Raw genomic sequence first — 24,773 nt, forward strand, 5'->3', positions numbered from 1 at the left:
CAAAGAACACTGTCCGCTAAACTATGACATACCACCGTTTGTAAGACACTCTCTGACTTCAGAGGTCTTCAAATGTGCAAAGAAATGTGCATCTCAGAATCAGCGAAATATGATACTTATTTCACAAGCTTGTTCCAAGAATTAAACAAGATAATATAAGTATTTAATGCCGGGCACACAGCAAGTATTCAGTAAATGTCAGGTATTTTTATGGTTCAGTGTGGAGTGGAGAAGGGACCACAGGCCAAGGGGTGTAGAGGAGAGCGCCAAGCCGACCCCCACCCTCCTGGCAGGGTGCCACCCCACGGGCTCCATGTCCAGCCCCAGTGGGGGGCACAGGGAGAGCAGCTATGTAGCCCAATTTAGGGACCCACAGAGAACAAAGGGCCCCGTCTGCACCCCGGAAGTCAGCCTAATCTCCAGGATGAATATGTTTTCATTTCTCAGAAGTTCCTGTTAGAGTGTGCCAAGGCGTTTTTCCCTTTACGATCCAGGCAAACAAGGCAGGTTTACTTTGGGTGACCTTCTTACCACCACCCAGGGCCTGCCTGCCGAGTGTAAACACCCTCCTTGTACCCTCCTGGAGGCTTGGGGCCAGGAGCCTGGAAAATCAGAGTGCCTGAGGTGGTAGGCCCTTCACCCTCCCCCTACCTACCCCTGCTCCCCAGGCCCTGTCCTGGAAAAGGCACATTTGGAAGATCCCTGGAGAGGATGAGACCCTAGGGGGCATCAACATCTTCCCCACCTTATAGCTGTGAAATCAGAAACCCAGAGAAGGATAGTGACTCTCCAGAAGTGTCAAACTGTAGCCATCCCCAGCAAGCCCCAGACCCCTACACACACACACACCCCATTGCTGCTCACAGCTCAGCCTGGCCTGGCAGGAGCCTCCCTCTCCACCTGATCTTCAGTGTCTGGGACAGGCAAGAAGCTTATCTTTGTCCTTTTTCTCCTGTGCGTCACTGACTGTCACTGACCGTGTGGGATGTCACTATGCATGAAGCTTTTGCTTCACAGCTGGAACAGCAATCGAGTATTGCTGAGCTCATAACAGGAGCTGCTGTGGTCTGTGCTTTTCTTGACCTGGAATATTTAGGGGTGTGGAGGTGGTGTCTGCAGAACCGACCTTGGCCTCTGCCCCCTGACTCCTTCAGATGTACAGAAGGGGTCTGAGAGGGGCTGGGCTGTGGGAACTGGCCCATAGGCAGGCAGGGATGGAGCAAACCCTCCATACTGGGTCAAAACCCAGACTTCAGACCCAAGGAGCCATCTCATTTCCTCTCCTGGAAAATCTTTAATAGACATAAGGGATGTGCTGCTGTCCCCACTCTACAGAAGGCTTCAGGTGGACACAAATCTTTCCAGTGCTTGCATAGAACCGAGCCTCGGCCTCGGTGTGACCATAATACCAGGTCTATGTAGGGCACTGGTGCTTGTCTTTCACCATCTCACTCCTGCCCCTCTGAGCCAGGCCTTTCTCTCTCTTTCTCCTCTCCTTGCTGTTCTCTCTGCCTGGAATGCTTTTCCCTCCGCTTTGCCCCATACTTGACCCCAGTTCTTGATTCTGTTCTCAGCTCACACATGATATGTTTGGAGAGACCTTCCCTACATACATGGTCACACCACACTATTTGATTTCTTCACAGTCCTTCTTACAATCTGAAATTATCTTCTTAAAAATTCTTATCCATGCTTTCATCCACCCACCCTGTACTCCCACATTTGCTCTGGGATGTAAGTTCTTAATCTCCACTGTGTCTCCAGCGCCTGGTCTAGGACCTGTTCAGTAATACTTCTAAAATGTGTGAATAAGTCCCCTGTTGTCCTCATTGCTGCTGGACTCTGCATCCCCTTCATTCCAGAAAGAAAGTTATCACACTCCTCTCGGTGCTGGGCTCCACACTAACTGTTCCCCCTCCATTCCCCTGCCACCGCTGTCCCCAAGATTTCTCTTGGGAGATCCTGCCACTCAGACTCCACAGGAGGTGCTGGAACCAGAATGTCTCCCCAGGATTATTTTCAGTGGTTTCCTGGGGTGTTCACCTGGGTAAGAATAAGGAAAGAGAGGACACTCTAATCCTACTTATCTAAAACTATATAATCTTCCCCAATCACTTAAATGGTACCTGTGTCTCTAATTACAGAGCAAGCTGGGAGGAACACAGGCACAATTTCCAGCCAACCTCAGGCAGAGGGGCACTTTTGCTCCTAGTGGCGGCCTGCAGGGACTCCAGCTCAGGAGCCGGGACTCCAGACACCTGCTGTCACAAGCTCACTCATGATAGACTGGCTTGTTCATCCAGCCAGAGACCACTTCCCTTGCCTCGAGAAGAATCAGCCACATATCAGTGTTTGAAGGTTCCCCATTTGGCCAGATGTGATGCATCTGGAGAAAACACTCATGGTCCCAGCACCCTAATTCTTCCAGCAACTGTTTTGAGAGTGAACTGATTTCTCTTTGGCCCACCTTAACTTCTCAGAGTTGCATTGCTGGTGAACCGGCCCCAGAGCATGGGCTATAATCCTAGCTTCTCAAGAGGCCTGGAAGCTAACAGTCACATGACAGCCTGGAGGGTCAGAACTTCACTAGCCAGAACTGTGTCAACTGAATCAAGAGATGGGGAGAAGCCACGTGCCTGCCCGCCCCCCCAGGCAAGCAAATAACCGCTGTCTCAGCCTTGGCATGAGCCCTTCTCCCACCCTGGCTCTGAGAGCAATTTCGATGACATCCATGTCTTAGCTGCAATGACATCTCCACTTCTGAAAGGACTTTCGGTTCCTGAGCTAATTAAAAGCCCCAGACAGAGAGGACACACTTAATCCTATTAATGACTTCTGTGCAGGAAACTGTGTGCCCAGCCCTCCCAGGGAGCGCCTTTCTGAACCGCCTCCATTTGTTCAGGTGCTTGGTGATTGTTTATCAGCCCTTTCAAGAGATTAAGTTGTACGCAGGAGCAGGTTAAGTAATGGATCCAGGGGGCCTGGGAGTGTCTGGTGACTGGAGGGTGCAACCAGCCAGCACCTTGGCTCATCCGGACTCCACAGCCACTGTGCTCCACCTTCCTGCTCTTCAGAGCCACGAGGGGGACTTGGTGACAGGTAAGAAGAGGAGCACTCACCTATTTCTTGCTGTTCAGCCAGCCCTTTCACACTCTGGGAAGCTGGGGACAGTCTTTGCCCTGAGGAGTCTCACAGCCCATTGGGGCACTTGAGCAAACAATGACAATTGAGCAAACAATGACAATACCACATTAGATGCAACAATGGAGGCAAGCACACATGTCCTTTGAGTGTATATAGGGGTGACAACTGCTCCAGCCTGGGAGTTCAGGGAAGACTTCCTGGAGGAAGAAACATGTGAGCTCAGAGGTGAGAGTTAAGAAGGTGAAAATCTCCCCATCCATTGAAGGGGAGACTGTCCAGGGGGCTGCGAAATGGAATTCCCTGACTTTGGGTTTGGTTTGGTTCAGGCATAAAGCTGGAAGAATGGAAATAACTCAGCTTTCTCACCAACTTATAGGACAGTGGTTGATAAAACCTTATCAAGATGCCAGTGTTCCAAGAAACACTGTTATCTGTTAAGGACCATTTTGCTTTAAGCCCCTACCTTGAGCGTTGAGAGAACTGAGATTGCTGAAGACTGGGTTGCAGGTGTCTCTTTAAAAGAGGAGGGACGATTCCTGGAGCCACGCCCTCGTCTCATTAATATTAAATTATCGTGAATATTGATGTGGGGGCGTGGCGCCTCGGCCAGCTGGGCTAACCAGCCAAGGGTTACCAGTTCCACACAGAGGAAAGTGACAGAAGCCGTGCAGTGGGAGACGCAGAGACAGCGCAGCGGCCGGCAGCCACCCAGTCTCGGGGGAGCGCTTAGCTCCCCCGCCCCCGGCTCCCACCCTGCCCGGGGGGCTCCTCAAGCCCTCAGCCCCACCCCCGGGCTCCCCATGGAAGCCAGCTGTGCCCCGGGAGGAGCAGCAGGAGGAGGAGTCGGCTAAATGCCCACGGTGCGCCCCGGGCCCCTAAGCCCTGCCCGCTCCGCGCCGCTGCCCTAAGGCCCCCGCGCCCCCCGCGCCCCCCACCCGGGGCCGCGCCGCCTCCGCCCGCCCCTCCCCCGGGGCTGCGCCCCGGACCTGCCCCCCGCCCGCTTGCCAGCGCTCAGACAGGAGCTCTGGGCTGGGCGCGCCGCCGCCCTGGAGTGAGGGAAGCCCAGTCGAAGGGGGTCCCGAAAGCCGGCCGCGATGGACGCCGTCTTGGAACCCTTCCCGGCCGACAGGCTGTTCCCCGGATCCAGCTTCCTGGACTTGGGGGATCTGAACGAGTCGGATTTTCTCAACAATGCGGTAAGATGAAGGGTCTGCGTTCCTACTCCACCACTCAGCACCCCTCTTCGGCACCCCTCTTCGCGGCGCGTCTGGGCCCCCAAAAGGACCAGACCACACATCATTGGGCGGGAGCGGGGGAGGGGGCCCGGTGCAGGGTCTCCTGGAGGGACATGTGCTTAGAGCTCTGAGGTTTGGCGATTAGGTTCCTCGACATCTCCCTTGGACTCCGAACCTGAACCTGAGCCTCGGAGCTTGAGCCAGTGCGCGCCCCTCCTCGGGGCTCAATCCGTGGATATATTGGCCTCCACCTTCTAGGGGAAGGGGACTTGGAGACGTCAGGGCCATCCGATCCTCGGATATGAGCTCAAGAGACACCAATGCCCCCGCTCACGTCTTCTAGCCCTCCCCCACCCACTATAGGGTTCCAGGACCAGATGGGGCGCAAAGTGGCAGCGCCCTATCCTGTGCCCCCTTTGGGCCTCGGTGGCTCTGAGGCTGGACGTCCGCTGGGGGGCGCACAGGGGAGCGTTCAGAGGGCCAGAAACCCGACGCCCCTAGGGGGTCAGAGCCAGACCCAGGTTCTGAGCCAGTCCCGGAAACTTAAGGGTGCTTGCCCTGGCAGCTGCAGGGAGTCAGGCCCGAGATCTCCCAGGGAGGGACCGGAGCTCAGCGAGTCAGGGCAGCATAGGGTGATCGCTGGGGAGGAGGGAGACCCTTCTCTATGTCTCTAGGTCGCTGCTCTGTCTCTCTGTCCCTCATGTCTCATTGACTTTCTCTGTCTCCCTCTCCGTGTCTTCCTGTCTCTGTCTCTGTCCCTGTCTTTCTCCTTTTCTTTCTCTCTTCCCTTCCCTCCCTAAGGAAACGTGGCTTTTCTCTTCTTCCCTCCCTCCCTCTTTCAGGCTCAGCCCTAAGGCCTTGATGGGGGAGGGGCACAGGCTCAGAACTGGAGAAAATATCTGGGTTCCGAGGGGCCTGCCCAGATAAAATGAGGACTGCTGAGGGAACCTAGTGGACTGTGGAGGGAAACTAGCCCCTCTTCAGGGAGCCACCAGTTGTGCATGCAGCACACACACATATACACACACTCACACTTACCCTGTGGCCAAACACTTGAGGGTCTCTACTTCCTGGGACTAAGGCAAACTTGGCCAGGCAAGAGCCAAGTCCTTAGAGAACTTGAGCACCTTTCACCTAAACTGTCCCAGGCCACTAGATTGATGGTGGGGAAACAAGCCACGGGACAGGAGTCTGAGTCAGGGAGGCATGGGGTGTGAGGTCTCCCTGTTCTCCATTAGGCAGCACATCCTGGTCACCCTGCACTGAGGCTCCTCATTCCAGAAGGAGCACAATTCTGCAGACAGGCCAAGGGGGCAAAGGGAGAGGACTTGCACTGGCAGTGGAGAGACCTAGGTTCTAGTCCTGGCTCTGCTTCCCCTATGAGTTTGGGCTGTGCCACCGGCTCTCGCTCTAAGCCTCAGTTTCTTTGTCTGTAAAATGGAGAAAGGTTGGATGAAGTCTTTCTAAGAATGGTTCTGGCATAGATCCTATGAATAAACCTACAAGGATCTGGGGATCCACACACCCCTCTTGGAGTTGGTAAAAGATGCTGGTCGGAGGGAAGGGGGTTGTCAAAGTTCAGACCCCCAAAGTTAAAGAAGGTGGTAGAGCCCCACTACAAGCTTCCCTCAGCCCTTGGCAGCGCTGAGTTGGGCTTTCTTCTGAATGAACTCGCCGCCCGCAGCCTCTTCCTGCTGCTCCATTCAGCCCTGCATCCCCAGCTGCTTATCTGGGCCTTGGTCCAGTGCAGGAAAGGAGGCATGAACAGACAGTGGTATGCAGCCCCGGGACACGGGAGGGGAAACCCTGCTGGAGAGGCTCCCGACCTCCAGCCGGCAAAGCCCGTGAGGCAGGGGAGAGGAAAGGGTGTCTAAGGGGAGAGAGAGAGAGAGAACTTCTGCACTAGGAATCAGGAAATTGGACTTTGGCTGTGCTTCTGCCACCAGCCAGCTGGGCAATTCAGACAAGTAACTTTTCTTCTTTTGGGCCTTGGTTTCCTCATCTGAAAAATGGGGATATTAGAGCCTTCCCCATGGCATTATTGTAGACATTTAGTGAGAAAATTAATGTAAAGATTAATGTAGCCCAGTGCCTTGCATGTAAGAGTACACAGTTGGCTTAATCCAGAGACTGGACGGGGTGGTAGTGAGAACCACCCAGCTAGGAGTTAGTTGTTACGTGACCTTGAGCAAGTTATTTTCCTTCTCTGGGGCCTCCACTTCCATGTCTAAGGTCCTTTCCAGCTGGGATCCCATACCAACTCCACCCCCAGCTCCCTCTTCATTCTGCATGAGGATAGGAAAATGTTTCCAGAGTTAAGGATGAGTAGGGATGGTATCTGTGGGCTTCTCAGTCTGGAAAATGAGAGTAGGATATCCACTATCCTTAAAAATCCAGATACAGGCTGGTACAGTGGCTCACACCTGTAATCCCAGAATTTTGGGAGGCCAAGTTGGGAGGATTGCTTGAGGCTGAGAGTCAGAGACCAGCTTGGGCAACACAGTGAAACCCTATCTCTATAAAAAAAATTTTTTTTAAATATTAGCTGGGTGTGGTGGCATGCATCTGTAGTCCCAGCTACTCAGGAGGCTGAGGTGGGAGGATCACTTGAGCCCAGGAGTTGGAGGTTACAGTGAGCTATGATCACCCCACTGCACTCCAGCCTGGGTAACAGAATAAGACCCTGTCTCTGAAACAAATTTTTAAAATCCAGACACAGGCCATAAAGTCACGTGGAAAACGTGTGCTCTGTTGCTCTGTGTAAAAAGCAAAATGTATGCTCCCCCGAATACAACTATGTGAGAAATGTGCATTCACTGGACAGAGACAGGAGACTGAACACACAGTCAAGTCAGGTGTATTCAGAGGTGGCTACAGTGCTTTATTTTTTTTTTTTTTCTTCTCTGAGGATACCTTCATGCTGTTGCAATCTTGTTTATGTGGCTCTCAGAGATACCCCTCAGAAGGGGCTGCCCTTCCTGCCAGAGGTGGGGGGGTGCTTCTCCTCCCTGCCCCTCACCCACTCTCCCACAGTTCCTGATGTGGCCGCCCTTGAGCCCTCTTCCTTTGCACCCGGTGATCCCTCAGCCCCTTGGCACGGAGGAGAGAGGGTCTGGGCTCAGAGAACTGGGATAAAGGGGCAGAGAGGGAGGTCATGTCTCTACAGACACTTGGTCTGAGCACTCTTACCACCTTCCCCTGGCTAAGGAGGAGGGATGACACTAGCTTCTCTAGAGGAAAATGGCTTGGGATCCCAGAGAAACCCCAGCTGGGAGGGTGTGGGGAGGAGAAGCAGAAGGAAGAAGAGTTCTGTTGTCTCAGAGGGGAGCAGCAGGAAGCTGCAAGGATGTTTGCCCAGCACACTCATTCACCTCCCAGCAGCTGGGGAGGCCAGGTGTGGGAATGACGGGGACCCAGGGACCAGCCCAGGGGAAGCGGGCTACGGAGAATAAGGCTGATCACTGCTCCCCAAGCCCCCAGCCTGGCTTCTCCTGCGCTAACTGGGGAAGCAGAGAGCTACGACTGCCCCCAGCCCTTGGGAGATTTAGGGAGATTAGAGAAGTATGTGTGTTTGGGTGTTCCTATGCCTTGTGGGTGGGCCTTTAACAGCCCTTAAAAGGGGACGTGTGTGTGTGTGTGTGTGTGTGTGTGTGTGTGTGTGTGTGTGTGTGTGTGTGTGTGTTTCTGTTTAAATTCTCACCAACAGGAAAGAGGACGGCAGAAGGGCAAAGGCACTCTGGGCTCAGAGTAGAATCCACTAGAAAAAAATCTAATGAAGAAAAACGAAGGGAGAAGCCCATATCTCAGGGAGCCTATTCAGAAAGGGGACCTCCCCAGATACCCACTCTTCCACCAAACCGTGGAGTTTGTTTTGGGCAGAGGTTTGGTTCTGTTTTTGTTTTTGCTGCCCCCACTGTGGAGAGAACAAGCTCTCTGAGGGCAGGGGCTTTGTCTGTCTTGTCCACTGCTATATCCCCAGTGCCCAGCACAGTGCTTGGCAGAGTAGACCTCACAAACCATTGTTGAATGAATGAATGAATGAGTGAAATAGGGCTCAGGCCAGACCCCACATTTTTTCGGGAAGAGGGGAAAAGGTGCTTAAGCCCATCCCCTTCCAGCCATCAGGGTCCTGCAGCCCACGCTGTCTCTGAGGTTCAGGAAGGCCAGAGCATGGTTCCAATGAGTTGTCATTGTCTTGAGCCATCCTCATACTGTGGCACAGGCCCCTGCAGCCCCTTGTCTAGGATGGTCTAGAGCTGGCTGACCCACAGGTGATTCGAACTTGTGGTTCAGGCCTCACTCTAGAGCACTGGCTCTAGGGCTTCCATCTTCCCCAGTTTCTTCTTCAGATTACTCTAGGACTCCTGGATCCACAGTCACCCAATTTAAAACTAAGCCTTTTCCAGTCCTGCCTCAGGGCCTTTGCACATGCCATTCCTGCCATCTGGAATGCTTTCTCTCTAGTTCTCTCCATCTCAGCCTTCTTGTCCCAGCTCAAATCTCATCTCTTTAGAGAAGCCTCCCTGACCACCTAAAGTGGGACCCCCTCTTATTTTCTGTTTCAGTCCTTTGATTTCTTCATAGCCCTGTACCCAGTTTGCAGTTATTTTATTGGTTTATTGTTTATTTCCTCCATGAGAAAGTAAGTTGCAGAGACCACATCAGTTTTGTACACTGCCAAAACCTAGCACGATACCATGGCACAAGATGGGTGCTCAGTACAGTAAAACTCTACCACCATGCAATAACCTGCTCTAAAATTTCCAATTATGTAAAATGTGGAGTTACATTTTTATAGAATCAATGAAAATTGATATTTTTCAGGTGGTCTGCACTATCACAAAAAGCACATGAGTAAAGACCGTGAAACCTTGCTGTGCGCAGCAGACCCATCTGGGAAACCCCCACAGGAGCGCGACAGTCGCTTCTTTATCAACCCCACCGAGATAAGAGGTTTACCCGCTTCTATTTGAGATGGGGCCCCAGCATGGGACAGAAGCCAAGTTTTGGTCATATTATAGTGGACCTTGCTATATGTTAAGGATTTACTATATTTGTAGAAAAAAGTATTTTAGGCTGGGGCAGTCCCTAGAAGGGAAGGGGGAAATGGTTCAAGAAAAAAAAAAAATGTAAAACGAGACCTGAGGATTTCAAGAAGTGTACTGACAATTCCTAAAGGGACCCTGGCATTCTCAGAGTCCTGGCCCGGCCAGCACTGAGAGTGGAGGGACACTGGGTCCCACAGAAGTGCCATCTGCACCCCAATCTGTTGTGAGGTCCCTCCGGCTTCCCTGGACCAACTGGGGATTTCCTTGCTCATTCATTGATACGTACATCATTCCTTCAGCAACTAGGCACTGAAGGAGCACCTATGCTGGTGCCAGGGTTACTTGAATGAAGACGACACACCTGGCCCTCCGGTCATGCACAGCCGAGCGAGACAGACAGAGGGAAACAGTATCAACACCATGGTGGGTGTCATGATGGGGCAGAGCATGGTGGGAGGCCGAGCCAAGCTAGAGGTCACGAGAGGTTTCTCAGAGGAGGTAACCTGTATGCCCCCCTCCTCAATTTCCCCCACCCCTAGAGGCAAAGGAGTTATTGGAAGGCATTTCATCAGGAAGGACTGGGGCTGTGTCCCTTTTACTGAGCATGTATAGGCATCATTGTTCCTTGTGCAGATGAGAAAACTGAGACTTAGAAAGGAGGGGGACATGTTAACTCTGTTGAAGGGTACAGTCCTACGGAGGGAGTCAAGGAGGAAGAAGCTAGAAGCTAGTTCTCTCCTACTGTTGTTCTGGTTTGAGCTTTGCCCTCTAGGGAAGGAAAATTCAGGTTCCTGGATATCAGAGGGGCCCTGTCTTCATCCTTGCCTACTCCTATCCTTAGGGCACGCTGCATGCCTAGAGCTTTAGGGGCAGAGCCAGATCCTCTGGACAGGATCCCACATCCCATGCAGAGCCCTCTCATATTCAACCCAAAATATTGCTCTCCAGCCCTTCCGGGGACTTGGACCTTTGCTCTCAGTAGGTCCCAGGACTCCCCAGGAGGGTCTGTTTATGTCTGGCCTGGCCCAGCCACTGTGCCAGCAGAGGGGAAGATAAAGCCCCCTCCCTGTTTTGTGTCTTCTCTCCATACTGTGTACCTCCCACAAGTCCTGGTACCGAGGCTCTCCCAGAGCATCTCTCTCTGGGACCTGGCATGCCCTTGAACCTCCCTCAAAAAACCAGCTCCAGATGCTGGAGAACAGGCTGTTCTTCTGGAATTCTCAGCACTCCAGGGGGCAGAATGGAGGAGGAAGATTTGGGTGGAGCTAAGTCAAGACCGTGAGCATTGCTCTGGCTGGAACTCCATGTAACCCCCTTGACTAGACCAGGGGAAGAGTAAGTGGCAGAACCATGGACCAGGACTGGGGAAAATGTAGGGCTGGGAGTGTCTGGTTCAGAAGAAGCTGGGAGAGGCAGGACATGGCCCAGAACTCTGCCCCTGGGGGGAACTATGTCAAAGGTATTGACTTCCTTGGAATGTCAAAGATCCTGATCCCCACGGCCTGGACACACCATATCATCTACAAGGCAACTTGATAGCTAGAGCAATAATGGGCTTCCCTGCTGCCGGGTTCAGTGTGCCTCCTCCCCCAGTCTCCTGGGACAGAGCCCTCTCTGCCTCTTCCTTGGTCCTTGGCTCATGGCCCAGAATCCATCTCACCCATCACAGAGAGGCTGACACATCTGGCCTAGGATGTGTGGTCCGACATAACAGCTGGACAGCAGCAGCCACTTCTCCCTCCTCCCCTTCTAAAAGAATAACAAAAATGAAAGCAGCAGTGGCGGGAGGCAGGCTCCTCAGGCCTTCCTGGAGAGCCAGGAGCAGTTTACAGCAGGGAAGAGGGGGCTGGCTTTGAAGACAAACTGGAGCCATGAGTTTTCTTCTGCTTGGAAAGGCTTCACCTCTCATCTTCATTTCCCTAGGGTGCTGTGTGACCTGGGGCAAATCACTTCCCCTTTCTGGGCCCTGGCTTCCTCACTGCTGAACTAGACTGAGTACCTTAAGGGCAGGGATTGCTAGTTAATTATTTTGGGCTATTCTCTGGGTGTAGCTATAGTGACAGTGCTCGGGGAAATGTTTATTTATTGGGTGGATGAATGGATGGATGGATGCATGGATGGATGATGGAAGGAAGGAAGGAAGGAAGGAAGGAAGGAAGGAAGGAAGGAAGAAAGGAAGGATGGAGAGAGGGAGAGAGAGGAGTGGAGTAGAGAGGGGATAACAGAGGACTGAATAGGTGAGTGGACATATAGTGAAAGAAAGGGCACTTACACACTTCCAGCTTTGATGGTCCTCTTTTTTTAATTGTATATTATTTATTCATTCATTCATTCATTCAAATAGTGAATCTTAGCCTAAATCCCACCTCTACCTTCCACTTTATCATGATGGCCTTTTCTATTGTGAAATATATTGTGAACTAAAAGAATATATATATAATGCATATCTATGAATTATAAAGTATAAAATGGATACCTGGGAATTCACTACCTGGCTTAAGAAATAGACCCAGTTCAAGGCCGGGGGTGGTGGCTCACGCCTGTAATCCTAGCACTCTGGGAGGCTGAGGCGGGTGGATCCCTCAAGGTCAGGAGTTCGAGACCAGCCTGAGCAAGAGCGAGACCTCGTCTCTACTAAAAATAGAAAGAAATTATCTGGCCAACTAAATACATATATATAGAAAAAAATTAGCTGGGCATGGTGGCGCATGCCTGTAGTCCCAGCTACTCAGGAGGCTGAGGCAGTAGGATCGCTTAAGCCCAGGATTTGAGGTTGCTGTGAGCTAGGCTGACGCCACGGCACTCACTCTAGCCCGGGCAAAACTCTGTTTCAAAAGAAAAGAAAAGAAAAGAAAAGAAATAGACCCAGCTCTGAATATCGTGGTCTCTCAAAGCCACCAGAGTTTGGGGAAGAGGTGATCTGTAGACCCTGAATCTACCCACTCCGGGCAGATTCTGAACAGGAAAGTCCCGAGCCGGGTGCCCACCTGCAGGCTCAGCCTGAGCAGACAGCAGGCCTGCAGGTCAGATGGCGGATAAATCAGCAAGCAGGGCTGAGCCTCCCTGAGGGGGCAGCTTTAGCACTGCTCAGCCCCGGGAGCAATCCTGGCCCTTACCACTTGCCATCAGTTTGAGCTTGCACAGGTGCTTTAACCTCTTCAGGCATATTTTCCTCACCCATAGAGTAGGGATGATGGTAAAACGATGGTAAAATGTAGGGTTCTTATAAGGACTCAATTAGAAATTCTTGTGGAGGGCCTAATACAGCGCCTGGCACAGAAACAATAGTTTCTACTGCTGTTTTTGTTCTCATTGTTGTTGTCACTGCCCAAAAGGAAGGCCCTCTGCATGGGACAGCCCTTGGAGGAATGTCCTGCCTTGTCCTGCCCTGCTGAGCCCTGATCACAGGGATTTTATTTTTCTATCTGTCTCACCTCTCTGGAGATGGAAGTTTCTTTCCTTTGGCTAAATCCAAAAGCCTCAGTCCCCTTCTCAGGGCTCTGTCTCTCTGGGCATCAGGAGAGGGCTGGCTAGGGCAGAACAAAACCAGGGCCCCGGGGTAAACCCAGTGCATAGAGTGGGGGTCCACACTTTTTATCTGGCCCTGTACTAGGTGCTGGGATGGGGCAGCGGGCTCATTCCTTCAGCAACCAGAGTTGTCATGGGTGCTTAAGTCAGAGCTGTGTAGTCAGAGCTTGGGTTCGAGTCCTGGCTTGACCACTTGCTAAGTGAATGAACTCGGGCAAGCTACTTAACTTCTCTGTGCCTCAGTTTCTTATCCATAAAGGGAGAGTACTAATAGTACCTACTTAATCTTCTGAAGCTTAAATGGGATAATACATGCAAGGAGCTAGAGTAGTGCCTGGCACATAAACATTAGCTATTATAATAATTATCATTACTATTAGGCACTGTATATGTTAGGTGCTGTGTGATGACCTGCAGAGGGCTCAAGGATGAAATCTGTCCTAGGTCCTACCCTCAAGAAGGTTAAAGCTTAGAAGGGGAGATGGATCCCGTTGTGTACAATTCGAGTTCAAGGCATATTCACCAGTGACCTAACAGTCTATAAGTACAGAGAGGGAGGGGACCTTTCCAAGCTGAGTGATCAGGGAAGGCCTCCTAGAGGAAGCAGCATTTGAGTTGGGCCTTAAAGGGTGCCAAGAGTTGGAATGAGGAGATAAAGGACAGAGGCATTCCAGGCACAGGGATAGTACAAGCAAAGGCACTGCTGTAGCAGTGAAGCTCATAGTGGGTTTAAGGAACTGGGAGTGTTCAGTCCAACTAGGCAAGAGGGAAGAGAAAGATGAGGAGGCTCCGGCCCCAGTGGGAAGTTGAGATCCATTTATGCCAGACTCGAATATCATGCGAGGGAGCTAGGAGTTTTTTCAGCAGGCAGGAGGGAGCCAATGATAGCTCTGAGCTGGACAAGGTGGTGGTCCCCAGCTCCTCTGAAAGGTCTCAGTGCTGGGAGGTCTAGAGTCCCTTAGGGGGATGTCAGCTGTCAGCCTGTCTGGAAGATCAGGGACTCTCCTACAGGAGAGACAGAATTGTGGGCCCTCCCTGAGCCCAGGGCAGCCCGAGGCAGCAGCTGACCCCAGGTCCCTTCTCTCCTCCAACTTCCACCCCATGCCCTGATGTGACTCTCATGCTGGGCAAGGAGTACCAGTTCCCGCCTGGCTCTTTCATCCCCAGCACTGGGGCCAGGCTGGCCTGGGGAGGCCCAAGGCAACTCCGCCCTTGCAGAAGGACAGTCTGTTCCTCTTTGGGGCTGGGAGCTCTAGCCTGAACCATGTCCTGCCTCCTGGCCCAACCTCAGGACCCTAACAGGTTTCTCCCACCCCCTACAATCGCTCAGGACCCTCCACGGGGGGTCCTGCTATCAGACAAAGCATGTCCCTGTTAACCCCAGTGGCCTAGAAGGATCTGAACCCTCCTCCTGAGCCCAGCCCAGCATGGCACCCCCGCTCCTTTGCCCTCCCACCCATCAGCTGGGAAAAGATGCCCAGAACCCCTCTCACCATCCTCCTGGAGAAGAGGCCCGGCCTTGCCCTCTGCCGCCCAAAGCCTTCACCCCTTTCTCTCCAGGACTGCAAATCAGTTCCACATTTGGGATCTGGCATGCACTATCTGCTCAGAACCCTCCCTCCCAGTTAGCGCCCATCTCCCTCCACCCCACGTGTCAGCCCATGGGGTCTACAGGAGGGGAAGGGCTCCTGCCTCTGACAGCTCCTTCAGAGGATGGAGAGGGAGCTGGACTGTGGCAAGGTACCAGCGGGAGAGTGGACAGGAGGCCGTCCCAGGGAGAGATGAAAGAAGAAGGGCAGGGTATGGGGCGGAGGCAGAGCTTGAGCAAGCATTTGAGGGGATGAGGGCTTGGGGGTGGTGAGGGAGGGAGCGAGGTAGTTCCCAGCTCAGCACATTCCTGAGACATCTGGACGTGCTGGAAGGGCCCCAGCTGGCCCACATGGCTGTGGCTCCAGCTTCTCCACTCTGTGATGTCAGGACCCAGCACTCCCTCCTCCTCTCAGAGTCCTACTGGCCTGGGGTCTACTTGGGGCTGAGTGCTGGGGTCTCCTCCCAGACCCCTCCTCCTCAGTGAGCAAGAAAGAGGCCCCTGGGTGATGGAGGAAAACGTGGGCTGCCGCAGAGGTGGGCTGGGCACTGCAGGAGGAGACAGACACTGAAGACCAGACCAGGAGGAGACCACTGAAGGGGTTTGCCCATCTGATTGGCTCAAGAAAATTTTCCTTTGGGCTGGTGCCAGCCCCTCCCTTCTCCTTGGAAGGGAGATAGAGACAAATGAATGAGTCTGGAAGTACCTGCTTACCTTGAACTGTGTGATCCTGGGCAAATCCACTCCCATCCAGCTCTTAGTCTTCCTCGTCTATAAAAACAATAATAGCTACATTTAATGAGAGCCTTCTACACATCCTGCATTATATAAAGCACTTTACAAATGTTATCTCATTTAATCCTCACAGCAACCGGTGGGGTAGAGAGAAGTACTCCCATTTTATAGTCTCAACTGAGGCTCAGAGAGATTGAGTGACTTGCTCAAAGGCTACACAGTATGTAGCAGAGCCAGGATTAGAACGAGGCCTGTCTGCCTCCCTTGCTCATAACCACTGAACACACTGCCTCTGCAAATAAGAGGGGGTGGACCTAATGATGCCAAAATTCCTTTCAGCTCCAAAAGTGTCATGATTTCTTTTGGCCACCCTGGGTCTCTTCAAGAAGGGCAAGGGCAGCCATTAGTCACACATGGGTGGGGGAGGAGGGCAAAGGCAGCTGGCTTTGAAGCATCGGGTGGGTCAGAAGTCTTTGGAGGCCCCTCCCGTGGAGGCCCCAAGAGGTCCAGACCCCAGGGGCTGAAGTCATAGCCTGATCCCCAGCCGAGCCCAGGGGTCCCACACCTTCTCTGAAAGAAGGGAGTAAATAAGGAGAGAAAATACCGCTCCTTCCAAAAATAAAACCTGAGGACAACTCAGACAGGCCGGGACCGCTGAGGAAGCCAGGGCTGAATGCTGAGTGCACTGAGGAGAGGGAAGAGGCCAGGGGAATTCTAGCCAGAGCTAGGCGGTAGGCTCCAGCCGGGGAGGGCCTTCCAGCGGGCCCGGGGCCAGGGGAACAGCTCCCGCTGCTTGGCCACTGGGCTCTGTTTATACCCTTAAACCTGGCCTATGCTTGGGGGCAGCTCCTCCAGCACTGAGTGGGGTCTGTGCTGCCCAGGTACCTGGTCTGGCCGGGGCTTAAGAACAAAAAGGTCTCAGGAAAGAACAACCTGCAGAATGGGTACAGCAGTCCCTCTAGGGAGGAGCCGAGGGAAGGAGTCCAGGCACATGGAAACTCTGCCTGGAGCAGGAGCAAGCTGGCATTGGAGCGGAATTCAGGACAGCCATTCCTGGAGGCTCTGCTGCAGAAAAAAGGGCCTCAGTCCATTAGCTCACTGACACATTCCTTCATTCACCCACTCAATCAGTCACTCAGCAAACATCTAAGCACCTACCGTGTGCTGGGACTGATGCTAGGCTTTGGAGGTATGGGCAAGAATATAGAGGCAACATGGCTGAATCATTTCAAGCTACACTAAGGAACTTGGACTCTATCCTAAGGGCAGTAGGGAGTCATCGATGGCTATTGAGCAGGGAAATGACATAGTCACTTCTGGGTTTTAGAAGATCCTTCTTGGTGCAAGGTGGAGGAGGTATCAGAGTTCAAGACTTGCAACTACCTTCATAACTGAGGTAGTCAGAAAGCCTTTTGAGAGCAGAAATTGGGCATTGTTCATTTCAGTATCCACAGAGCTGGGCACACAGTAGGTGTACAGTAAATACTGAACGAATGCATGAATGATGAATAGATGAATATGACTGGATGTCCTTATTTTCCAAAAGCCCCCAGTGCCAGCCCTGGCACTTGGCTTCCAGTGTCCTAAACTGTCCCACAAGGATCCGCTGGCCACTACCTATGGACCAACATCTCCAGCAGCCAGACCACGGGCTGCTGTGCCCTCAGTGGTGCCAGACACAGCTAATCCCAGCCCTGGGCGGCGGCACTCGCTGCCATCGCTTCCTCCTGCCCAGACTGTGCCTGGCGCCTGCCCTAGGGTTGGGCCACAGCACACGAGCTGCCTGGTCAGAAGATGCCAGGGGCTGGCCGGGAAACTGAGGGACCTGTGGCCTGAGCAGGGCAGGGTTACCAGTGTCAGGAAGGGAAACTGGCGGGCCAGACTAAGAGGACTCGGGGTCTGCAGAGAACACACACCTGCCCCAGGACCCTACTCTGCACAGAAGCAGCCTGTGGTGGGCGCCAGCCTGCCCCATCCTCTCTCTCTTCCTTTCTACAGCACACACTGGCACAGAAAAGCTGTCCCAGGCTGGGCGTGGTGGCTCACACCTGTAACTTAGCACTTTGGGAGGATAAGGAGGGAGGATTGCTTGAGGCCAGGGGTTTCAGATTAGCCTAAGCAACATAGCAAGACCCTGTCTGTACAAAGAATAGAAAAACTAGCCAGGCATGGTGGCACATGCCTATAGTCCTGGCTACTTGGGAGGCTGAGGCAGGAGGATTACTTGAGCCCAGGAGTTTGAGGGTGCGGTGGGCTATGATGACGCCACTGCACTCTAGCCTGGGTGACAGAGTGAGACCCTGTCTCAAAAAGAAAAGAAAAGAAAAACATGGTGGAAGTGATTTGGATACCACTGTGATTCTAAGAGGCTCTGTTGTTACTATACGCTTTTACTGTTACTGTCATTAAAGCTTCTCTAAGGCAAAAAAAAAAAAAAAGGAAAAGAAAAGCTCAGTCCCCATGTTGGCCCCTCCTTCAGCCCCAGCCTTACTGTCCCAGTCCCATGCAAACCCAGTGCTCCCAAATCTCCCTCACTGGATCTCACATGACTCAGTCATCTCAGGCACATGGCTTGGTGCAGTCAACATTTAGTTCTGTGATCGTGTGAGATGCTGCTTGTGTTTGTGTGAGAATGTGCATGACCATGTCTGTTTGAGCCCAAGTCTGGGGCAACTGCATGTGTGTGTGAGTGTGTGTGTGTGTGAATCAGTGTCTATCTGATCACAATTGAAAAGCGTGTCCTTGTACAGTTTGTGTTCATGCCTAACAGTGTCAGCTTATGTGAGCCTGTGAGGGCGTGTCTGTGTGATAGCCCCTGTGCAAGCCTGTGCGTGGAATTGTCTGAATGTGTCAGTGGGTGTGTGTGTCTGTCATTGTGGTGTCAGAGAGGTAGTGTTTACCTGTGTAAGAGCAACCTCTCAGCCAGTGTCTGTGTAGCATGTGCACATGCGTCACACACACACACATTTCTGCTTATTTGGACTTGGGCTTTGTGGGGGGAAAATATGAAACCTCACCAGCCGCCTTCCCTGGGCCTGTGGGGAGTGAGGGATGGGGGAGAGGTTGGAGGTTGGAACAATGCGCTCCCCTTAACCTCCATGCCCTGCCAGGAAGGCTCAGGGAGGGGCTGGCCCCGGGGATCAGGAGAACTGGCCTCACTCCTTCCAGTCCCCAAAGGGGCCAGGGCAGAGGAAAAGGGCCCACACTCTGAGGACTAATTCACTTCACCCTGCCCCTGCCACCCCTGCTTCAATAGGAACACTGACTGCAACAGATAAGGAAACTGAGGCCCTGAGAGGAGACACCACTTGTCCCCGCCCAGATCTCAGAGCAGAGCTGGGTCTTGAACTGGCGACTCTGGAGTTTGAATCCAGTGTCTTTTCTCCTTCACAGGATGCCCTTGGAGTCTCTGGGAAGGCAAGTGCTGGGTCTCTTAGGACCCCTGAATACTAGATGGTGATGCTTAAGGACAGGGAAGGTCTACTGACAACTGGAGACCCAGGGGCCCTCCTCCCCTTGCTGCTCTCTCTTGACCCTACGCCCACTCTGGGCACAGCAGTGACTCAGACTGGTAGCCCTTCAGCTTGAAATGGGGGCAATTTTCTAGTGACCACGAGGCAAGTAACTGTCCGGGAATGTATGGGTCAGTGTGTGTTGGTGGGGGAGGTCCTGTGGGCCCGGCCTGCGCGGGAAAGAAAGGGGGGAAATGTGAGAGGACTCTCCTCCCATCTCTCCCCAGAGCTCGCTCTCTCGGAAGGAATGTCCGGGCTCAGGATTCCCCCCACCTCTTATCCCACAGCTCAGCCTGGACCCACTCCTGTCTCCTCCCTCCTTTCCCCAAGCACACACTGAACCAGCCTGGGCCGGGGGAGGGGCAGAAGCCGGGGATGGGGGCGCTGGCGCCGAGGATCCCGGGACCTGAGGGAAGGGGTGCGCTGAGGCCCCCTCAAATAGGGGGAGACCCTTTCCCACACACCACCCTGCCAGCAGGCAGCGGCGCCCCCAGAGCTTTACTCTTTCCGCACTGACCCCAGCGAAGGACTTAGGGAGGGGGACAAAGGGGTCCTATCACCGCCCCAGGAGAGTCCCCGACCCGCCACCAGGGACAGAGACTCGCTGCACCCTCGAGCCGCCCGCGACAGGATTATTCGAGAAGGGCGGGCGGAAGGAGCCGAGCGGGAAGAGCCGAGGGGGACCTAAGAACCGCGGCCCAGCCCGCCCTTTGAGTCGGGAACCTACGACTAGACCCTCCTCCTCCACTCCCCTGCTCGGGGGCGGGCCCAAGCTGCTGATAAGACTGTTAGGACGCCGCGCGACTGCCGGGCCATTTCTGTCGCTGCCCCAGACGCCGCGAGGGCCACGGCCCGGACCCACCTCCGCGCGAGCCCGACGCTCCTCGGGCGCCCTCCCCGCCCCAGCGGGCGGCTGCTCGCAGCGTCCTCCCATTGGCCGAGAGCTCTGCAGCTTCCACCAATGAGCAGGCCGCATTCCGGCAAGTGGCGGCCCCAAGCCCCGGATTAACCATTTGTGGGCTGCGCTGGGCGCGCGGCACCCGGATCCTTGTCTGAAATTTAAAGGGTGGGAGGCTGAGGCCGGGCTCCAAGAGAAGGTGCAGCCGAGAGGAGGGGTACACGGGTCTGTGGGCCGGCGAGCTCGGGGACCCCTCTTCCAAGAGAGTGGAGCCGCCGGCCGCTGCGCGTGGCGGCCGAGAAAGAGCTTATGTTGGCAGGACTGTAGGAAAAAGTCTTTAACGAGGAGGGAAACAAATCATAATGTTTCCTTCTCTGGCTTCCCACCTCCGTTGCCTGGAAAGACCCCCCCGCAGAACGCTCACCCCCAGTAGAACCCTACCCCTCAGAACGTTGACACATGACCCCTGCCGTTTGCGGACTCCTGGCAGCAGGCCTCCCCCTACGCGCCCCCATTTGCATCGGACAATCTAAACCCCCACTTTTTGTCTGTGAACTGAAGGGAGGGCTGGGTGTAGCGGGGGTAGCGGGTGGACGAAAGGCCGTGCTGGGGCTGGGGAGGTCTGAGGCCTCCAGAGTGGGCTTTCGGGGCTGCGGGGAGACGGGTACAGAGAAAGAAGTGAGAGACAAGAAGAAAGTACCGCACACCCCAGTGCAGCCTCTGAGCTGAGGAGAACCCCACCCTCGACATCACCAACTCACGTTGTGACCCTGGGTAGATGGCTCTCCCTCTCTGGACCTGAGTTTTCTCATTAGCAAATGGGGGGCGGAGGAAGGACCATAAGCTTCCTCAGGTCCCTTGTCTTCTAAATTGGTAATATACACCAACCATAACTGAGCTGCAGGGAGAGGCCAGGCATCAAATGGAAGTGGGGCTACAAAGCTCTCTAAGCGGAGTCCCCGATTGCAGCGCTCCCATGAAGAGGAGGTGGGCCTGGGGCTGATGGACGTTCCCACCGTCCACTGGCACCCGAGGAAGCCCTGAGCAAGAAGGACCCGGAGCGTCTGAGTGTCCTCCATCCCCACCCTGCCTGCCCCTTGGCCGCCCTCCCCTTCCACTTGGCTCCCACTGCTCTGGAAGCTCTATCCTGCTGGGCTTTGGCTGCTGTTTCTAGCAGGTGGGGTGGGGGCTGCTCACAAAAGGGGGCCAGCTGAGCTCCCTCAGCAGTTTCCTGTGGCCACCCTAAAAGGGTCTCCGGGAAGAACCTGATTCATCTGCCTGGAGCCAAGGCCTTCAGGGACCCCAGCCCAGCCGGGAGGAAGCAGCTCTCCTCTCCTAGGCCCCTGGAAGGGGCTTGGCAAACCCTTATCGCCTGAGAAGCAGCTGCTGGAGAAATACCTTAGCAGCTGACTCACGGGCTCCTCTCCCTCTCCTCACAACCCCCTCCCCCTGGGCCCCACACCAGGCCTTTGAGAGACCCTGCGGGAGAGGGCTGGGAGGAAGCGCCCCCAGCTGGGCCAGAGGGGCTCTGCGAGGGTGTGGCTAGCAGAGCTCTGGCTGTGACTGGGTGATGGGGGGTGGGGGTGGATTTATACCCTGCAAAAGGCTTCTATCTCGGATCACAGTTATTCTTAGAGACTCATTCAGCTGAGGTCTCTGACCTCCTGGTTCTGCCTCACCCCAGGCACTGATGAGCAAGTGATATACTGATGGTGTTGCCCTCTGGGGTACAAGGCCCTGTCCCTCCTCCACCAATATTTTTGAGTGTCTGTCGTGAGCCAGGGCTGGGATCCAGCAGGTGAACAAGGTACAGACCCTGCCTCTGGGAGTGTACAGTCTGGCAAACAGGCAATTAGCGCACAGGGGAATGTCCGCTGCCATTGGGGAAGGACTGGGCAGTGAGGGATGGTGGATGCTTCTCTGCTCTGTTTGGCTCCCTGGGCCTCGGTTTCCCTATCTGTCAAGTGCAGAATGCAACTTCCTTATCTCATTGGGTAGTTGTGAAGATTAAATGAAATGATGCATATGAGAGCACTTTAGAAGGTTCAAATCACAACAAAAATGTAGGATGATGGTTATGATTTATGGCAAACTGGGCAATGGGGAGAGTACCTGAGTTAATGGGGTTCTGACCTCTTTTTGTCCTGGATTCTCTGATCAGGCTTTGGAGGGAGAGAACAAACCACCCCCTACCACCACCCCCACCCCCGTTGTTTCCAAGCTCGGCTCAGGCCCGGAGCTTAGGGGCTACAGTTTTCGTGATAACAATGGCTGACAATCATCAGGCACTCACTACGCACTAGGCACTGTTCTAAGTGTTTCATATATACAGTATTTATTCATTTTATCCTCATAAGCCTATGAAGTGAGTACCATGCAACTAACAAACATTTGATCCTCATGACAACACTATGAGGTAGGAATTGTTATTTTCCCCTTACAGATGAGGAAACTGAGGCACAGAGAAGTTAAGTAACTCAACAAATAATGAAGCTAGGAGTTGAAACCGATCTATGCGACTCCAGAGTTTGTGCTCATTCTCTGCTCCATGTGACAGATTCATGTGGCCCTGAAACTTATTTTCAGACAGAAGGCTTCTCTGCTCACCCCATCTAGATTGGGACAGGTCCTAAGATTCCAGGCCAGAAAGGACTAACAACTCCAGACCCTAAGCCAATCCTCAAAGCCAGTCTTTAATCACTCACCAGGTGGGGCCCCAGGGCCTAAAGCAACTCCCATTTCACCCCATCTCTTCCAGCTCACCAACAAACTCACTCATTCAATAAATAATGAATGAACAATGATCACATTTCTTTATACATTTGTAATTCTTCAGAGGGAAAAAGATTACTTACAAACAACTACTATATGTCAGCTACTGGGGTGCTTTATTAATAATAAGCAATAATGTTTGTTGAGTAATTACTATATGCCAAGGACTGTTCTAAGTGCTTCACATGCATTAATTTGTTTAATGCTCACAACAATCTTAGCAAATAGAAATTGTTATCAGCTCTGCTGTACAGAAGAGGAAATGGAACAGAGGGGTTAACTTTCCCAGGATCATGGAGACCAAGATTTTTCAGACTTTTTAGTTTCTAAGAAATATATGTTACTTTCTTAGCAAGTAGACACATGGATGTGCACACATACACATAACTGAGACAAAAAATTTGCCAGGTATTTAACTTCACTATGTGCGGTGCACTCTGATATTTTCTGCTCGGTTTTCTCCTGTTTTATTTTTACTTAAATTCTGGTCGTGACCCACTAAATTGATTTCACAACCCATTAATGAGTCACCACCCACAGCACTGAGTCATAGCCAGAAGTATCAAGGCCAAGATTCGAACCTAAGTCATGTGGCTCCAGAGCCTAATCTCTCTGTGTAAAGAATGGCTCAGGAAGGGGAGACACTACAGGCAGGAGGACAGATGGGGACTGCGCTAATGAGAGGGCTGAGGCCTCACGAATCCCACCATCCTGCATCACTCCCTCCCCACATCCCAGCAAAAGATCACACAAAAGTCATTTATGTTGCCTTTGGAATGAACTTGCTGGCACAGACCCACAATTGTTCTTTTACTTGGTTTTCACATCAGTCTATGAAGGATGTAGAAACAGACGCAAGCAGTGCCAGTGATTTGACCAAGGGCACAGAGCCCAGGGTCCTGTTGCCTGGCCCGGGGGGTCTGACCCCACCCACAGCTCACCCTTGAGGGTACCAATGGTGACGGTGGAGATGGTGGGGAGGAAATGTGATGACGGTGGTGATGGCAGTGACAGAAATGAGAAGAGCTGGTGTTGGTGGAATTGGTGGTGGGGAGGTTGGTGATGAGAGCAGTGGTATCAATGGTGGTGGGGACAGTGATGGGAGGTTGCAGGGACAGTGGTGGTGGTGGCAGGGGTGGGGTACCACCACAGCTGCACCTCACCCCCTTCGCAAGCTAAGCTGACTCCCCTCTTTCCCTCCCTCTTCCCCCCAGCACTTTCCTGAGCACCTGGACCACTTTGCGGAAAACATGGAGGACTTCTCCAACGACCTGTTCAGCAGTTTCTTTGATGACCCTGTGCTGGATGAGAAGAGCCCTCTGCTGGACATGGAACTGGACTCCCCTATGCCAGGCATCCAGGCTGAGCACAGCTACTCCCTGAGCGGTGACTCGGCACCTCAGAGCCCTCTTGCACCCATCAAGATGGAGGACACCACCCAAGGTAAGTGGCAGAAGGGCCCAGGGACAGCACAGGCCCAGGAGGGAGGATGCTAGGGAGCGACAAGAGTAGGCACCTGAGAGGCTCCCAAAGGAGCCACCCACAAGCCCTGCTCAGAGGGTGCTGCTTGTGCCTTTCTGCTCTCCCTCAAAGCAAACCCATGTGGGCCCTTCTCCAAAGGGTTTCCTCTTTTTTTTTTTGAGACAGAGTCTCACTCTGTTGCCCGGGCTAGAGTGCCGTGGCGTCAGCCTAGCTCACAGCAACCTCAAACTCCTGGGCTCAAGCAATCCTCCTGCCTCAGCCTCCCGTGTAGCTGGGACCACAGGCATGCACCACCATGCCCAGCTAATTTTTTCTGTATATTTTTAGTTGTCCAGCTAATTTCTTTCTATTTTTAGTAGAGACGAGGTCTCACTCTTGCTCAGGCTGGGCTCAAACTCCTGAGCTCAAATGATCCTCCCGCCTCAGCCTCCCAGAGTGCTAGGATTACAGGCATGAGCCACCACACCTGGCCCAAAGGGTTTCTTAACCACTGACTTAGGGCAGTGGTTCACAAAATGTGGCTCCTGCACCAGCAGCATCACCTGGGCACATGTTAGGAATGCACATTCTCAGGTCTCACCCCAGACCTGCAGAATCAGAACCCTGTGGGTGGGGCCCAGCCTTCTAGGCTATTCTGACACAGGCTCAGGTGTGAGAACCACTGACTCAGAAGAAACAGTGGGGGGATTAAATAACAAATGTGGGCAAGTTACAAAGACTCTAGAATCCTACCACCTCCTCACACTGTGATGTGCTCCGAGATGCCACCTGGGAGAGATTCTTGTACCCTACCTTTATTCCTGAAGGTGGGGTTCTCTAAAGCTCCCCTCT

General features: G+C 53.3%; 1 protein-coding gene and 1 long non-coding RNA gene across 3 annotated transcripts in view; one reads left to right on the forward strand and one right to left on the reverse strand.

Annotated features, from left to right (window-relative positions):
• The window catches only part of LOC123642646, a 35,604-nt gene extending 19,290 nt beyond the window's left edge, over positions 1 to 16,314 (reverse strand). The window contains exons 1-2 of the long non-coding RNA XR_006736506.1: positions 16,212 to 16,314; positions 15,258 to 15,314 (exon numbers count right to left, since the gene is read on the reverse strand). This is a non-coding gene — a long non-coding RNA (uncharacterized LOC123642646). The remainder of the gene's footprint in view (positions 1 to 15,257; positions 15,315 to 16,211) is intronic.
• Positions 3,754 to 24,773, forward strand: part of CREB3L1 (cAMP responsive element binding protein 3 like 1) — a 35,281-nt gene continuing 14,261 nt past the window's right edge. For both annotated transcript variants that reach the window (XM_045557914.1, XM_045557915.1), the window contains exons 1-2: positions 3,754 to 4,340; positions 23,675 to 23,903. In XM_045557914.1, the coding sequence (XP_045413870.1) occupies positions 4,239 to 4,340; positions 23,675 to 23,903 (331 nt within the window). In that variant the 5' untranslated portion in view covers positions 3,754 to 4,238. The remainder of the gene's footprint in view (positions 4,341 to 23,674; positions 23,904 to 24,773) is intronic.

Source organism: Lemur catta, chromosome 7, assembly GCF_020740605.2.
Source record: "Lemur catta isolate mLemCat1 chromosome 7, mLemCat1.pri, whole genome shotgun sequence".
Lineage (NCBI taxonomy): Eukaryota > Metazoa > Chordata > Mammalia > Primates > Lemuridae > Lemur > Lemur catta.